Source organism: Triplophysa rosa, unplaced genomic scaffold (assembly GCF_024868665.1).
Source record: "Triplophysa rosa unplaced genomic scaffold, Trosa_1v2 scaffold363_ERROPOS117636+, whole genome shotgun sequence".
NCBI lineage: Eukaryota > Metazoa > Chordata > Actinopteri > Cypriniformes > Nemacheilidae > Triplophysa > Triplophysa rosa.
In genome coordinates this window covers 67189-71538 of record NW_026634369.1, presented here as the reverse complement: position 1 = coordinate 71538, position 4350 = coordinate 67189, and the positions used below count along the sequence as shown (strand labels likewise).

The following is a 4350-nucleotide window of genomic DNA, read 5'->3' as shown; positions in this document are numbered from 1 at the left end:
TTTAACAGAACGTTAAAAAGTCGTGTGTGGAGATTTTTAACAGCCACTAATTCGTGGCGATACATAGATGTTTTACAAGACATCACACAAGGTTACAACAGCAGTTTTCACCGGAGTATTAGAATGCGACCGATCGAAGTGTGCAGAGAAAATGAGGCTTTGGTGTTTCAAAACTTGCAAGGCGGTACAAAGAACGAAGCGCGATCGTTTAAATTTAAAGTCGGCGACGTTGTGAGGATTTCTAAAGTGAGAAGGGTGTTCGCCAAAGGTTACGAGCAGAACTACACGGAAGAATTTTTCACCGTAGCGGTCTACATACCGCGACAGCCGCCGGTCTACAGACTGTCTGATTACGATGGAGAAATCATCGACGGAGTTTTTTACGAGGAAGAGTTACAAAAAATAATCGTGAGCAAAGACAAGACGTTTAAAGTGGAAAAGATTTTAGGACAGAAAAAACAGGGCCGAAATACGCTCATTTTAGTCAAATGGGTGGGGTGGCCCTCGAAATTTAACAGCTATGTAGACAAAAAAGTTCTGGTGGACTTGCAAGCGCCATAAAACCCTCCTAGAATCATTTGCTATGTCATTCGAGTCAACGACTAACATGGACGACGAGGGGTTCTACGTTACGCTCCCGTGCAATGCTTCTATGTTGGTCTACCCTGAAAATCGGATATCTAGTTACAGAACCAAACTAGCCTCTTCTATCAACTTGAAAGGCCGATGGCATGTAGGATTGTGCGAGATCGAATATCCTAGGAGTGTACAGCTTTAATCGGGAAGATGGTGGTTTTACGTTACACATCCAACCCACCAGCGCTGCCGACGGAAAAAAGATAGACTTTACCCCGAATCCCAACCGCCACGCAAAAAGCGCTTACTTATCCAGCTTATTTGTTTCAAAGGCGCTCAGTATAAACCCCGGGTACTACGCAAATGTTCAGGCTGTGATTCAAGTGATAAACAAAGTACTAGCCCTGTCGGTGGCCTTGGGCCAAGACCGCTTGACAAACAAAGTCTTTCTGAGAGCGAAGCGTAACATTTCAATATCGTTCTACGGCAAGCTAGCCAATATCTTAGGAGTGCGACCTGACGATGCTTTGGGGCTAATCAACTACAATGAAAAAGCTGATTTTGAAAGAGATGTTGTCACGTACGCCCCTCATCAAGCCGATATCCACGAAGGATTCTATACGATCTATGTTTACACCGACATTATCGAATACCAAACGGTGGGCGATTCGTATGTGCCCCTTTTGAGATGTGTTCATGTTTCGGGTAAAGATAAGGAATCGATTACGATTCGTTATGAGAAGCCTCATTACGTGGCTGTCAACAAGTCTGTCATCACGGACATCGACGTGCTATTGAAGGAAGACCAAAACCTCGAAGTACCATTTACGCACGGAAAGGTCATTGTAAAATTACACTTTAAGCCGTCGAAACGATCCGTTCTCTGAAAATGAACGAACATAAGCACGTGTTGGTTACCGACATCCTCATTACGCTCCGGTCTTCACAGACGTCGACATAGAATTGAACGACGACCGACCCCTTGAATTTTCTGCATTGACATTTGAAAAATGAATTATTATAACCACCACGCTATGAATACAAACGATTACGTCGACTATTACCTTAACCAGGCAGGTGGAGGAATGCCAGGATATGCAGGAGGAGGGGTTATGTACGGTGCAGGCCTAGGAGGTCTTTTCAGAGGTCTGTTCAGAATGGCCGTACCCCTGTTAAAAAAAGGATTCAGCATCGCTAAGCCGCACCTAAAAACGGCTGCTAAAAACATCGTGTCAGATGTCGTCACGACCGCCCTGTCGAGAGCTCATAAGACTCAAGACGGATCGAGTCTGATGGTCGTGGCTCGTAAACGCATGACTAAACCGCCGGGGGTAAGGAGGCGTGGTTATTCAATAAAGAAAACAAATAGCGGCCTGAAGAAACGCTCAGTAGCACGAAGAAAGCGTAAGAAACCTGTTAAGCGAAGCAAGCCGGCTAAGAGATCCGTAAAGACCATATTCTAACATGGCATTATTGCACAGCATGTCCGGGGAATGTATCAAGTCCGAGCTGGATTTATTTACAGTTCCACAGACGGTTCTCGAGAAAAACACCTATTTAGAAGTACCGCCTTTTTCCGCTATATCATACTCTGTGCCATTGGAGTTTTTTATCACAGGGACCGGAGAAGATTACTTGGACTTAAATAATACGCTACTTTTTCTCAGACTTAAAATAACAAAACCTAATGGCGGTGACATTCCTGACCCCGCGTCGGTAGGTCTGATAAACTACCCCGGAGCCACCATATTTTCACAAGTCGACGTGAGTCTTGGAGACCGTTTGATATCGCAGAGTTTGAGCACCTACCCTCATCGCTGCATGATCGAGTGTCTTATGAACTACAGTAAAGACGTGTTGGAAACGATTTTCACATCAGGCCTGTTTCACAAGGACGAGGCCGGAGAGATTGACGAGAATGACCCGTTAGACGATAACGAGGGTCTGACGAAAAGGTCAAACTACACGAAGGGTGGCAAGGTGGTAGAGCTACTAGCGCCTATTCACAGAGACATTTTCTTTCAAGAAAAATTACTGTTAAACGGTGTCGACTTTAAAATACATTTGATCAGAGCCAAAAACAAATTCTGTCTGATGAGAAGCGACGATGTGGCCTACAAAGTAAAAATCGTCTTGGCATCCCTATTTGTCGAGAAAGTCTGTGAGACTGGGGCATGCCCAGGCTCTGCTCACCGCTACTGCAAAGTACCCTATAGACAGAGTATGCCTCAAAACCCTGTCTATACACCTACAGGATCCCGCGTTTCGAATCAAGAAAACTTGTTTTTAGGAACGCTGCCGAAATCAATCATTCTGGGGATGGTCGATAATGACGCCTTTACCGGAGCGTACAATAAAAACCCATTCACTTTCAATCATTACGACATGGAGTTCCTGGCCATCTACGTCGACGGTCAACAAGTGCCCGCCAAGCCACTACAGCCGGATTTCGATTCAGGAGCCGCGGCGCGCGAATATTACCAGCTGGTGATGTCTACAGGGAGACATCTGAAAAACCACTGGCTCGCATTCGATAGAGGCGAGTTTATGAATGGCTACAGCCTGTTCGCATTTAACCTAACACCCGACGAAGAGTGCGGACAGCACCTGTCGCTCGTCAAGTCCGGGAACATAAGGCTAGAAGTGCGGTTCAAAAAAGCGCTAGCTAAGACCATTACGCTAATCGTTTACGCGTTGTTCGATTCAATCATTCAAGTTTCAAATCGCAGACAGATCCTGGTCGATCATTATTGATCTATAAAATGAACACTTTACAGCTCACGACAATCATGGACAAAATTTCACGTAACGCTCATTTTCTCGGCATTCTCGCATGCGATCAACTACTCGAAAGACCGATAAGGACCTTACCGGCGATGGCAATAATCAACACTCACGCTTCGGAGCTACCGGGCGAGCACTGGTTAGCCGTTTATTTAGGTCGAGAGGGATCCGCATGTTTTTTCGACAGTTTCGGGAATCAGCCCGATGATGAACGTTTTCCCCGCACCATCAAAAACTTTCTAGTAACCAACAGCTCGGATACGTGGTATTTTTTTATCGGAGACCAATTTAATTTTGGCTTTTCTCCTTTTCAGCTTGCGATAGTCTTTGGCGCTGATTGGAATCGTTCTGTATAAGATGTTAAGAGCTACTTCGCAGAGCGTTAGAATCAGTTCGTCGGAAGCCGATAGTAAAATAAGACGTCGCTGTTTAGGCTTCGCTTTATGTAGCAGTTTCAGCACGGGTAGATGTTTACAAAGCCGCGCTGACATGACGAATGATTAGAGTCTTCTTCTTTTAACTCAACTCAACTCAACTTTATTTATATAGCGCTTCTACAATTTTCATTGTTACAAAGCAGCTGTACATGAGACACATTGACTACAAGCAAAACAATCAAAGTTGTACCTGCAAAAACAAGAAAAGGTTGAAAACACAGAAGACAGACACACCCACACACAAAACACTCCACACACACAACACGCACACGCACCAACACACACAGACACAGAGACACACACACACACACACACACACATACACACACAAGTACGCACACACACACACGCTCAGTGAGAGCACACATTTAGGATAAAGGAGAGAGAAGCACAGGTCAAATATAACAGATAATAAATTCCTATATGCAATATTAATTAAGTAAAACTTTAAGATTCTAAAGCATTCTTTAAGATTCTTTAAGATTCTAAAGCTTTTAGGGAGATAAACCACCTGGCGGTCGGAAAGCAGCCCCGTTCTGAGACGATATTGTTC

General features: G+C 44.6%; 1 protein-coding gene across 1 annotated transcript; it reads left to right on the top strand.

Annotated features, from left to right (window-relative positions):
- The first annotated feature begins 2040 nt into the window (after positions 1-2040).
- On the top strand, positions 2041-3330 carry LOC130550587 (uncharacterized protein F54H12.2-like). Its single transcript, XM_057328080.1, has one exon. It carries the CDS (start codon positions 2041-2043, stop codon positions 3328-3330), a length of 1290 nt encoding a protein of 429 aa, XP_057184063.1.
- Positions 3331-4350: the final 1020 nt, after the last annotated feature.

Coding starts and splice junctions, on each gene's coding strand:
- LOC130550587 (XM_057328080.1), top strand. CDS start 2,041: ATGGCATTATTGCACAGCATGTCCGGGGAATGTATCAAGTCCGAGCTG.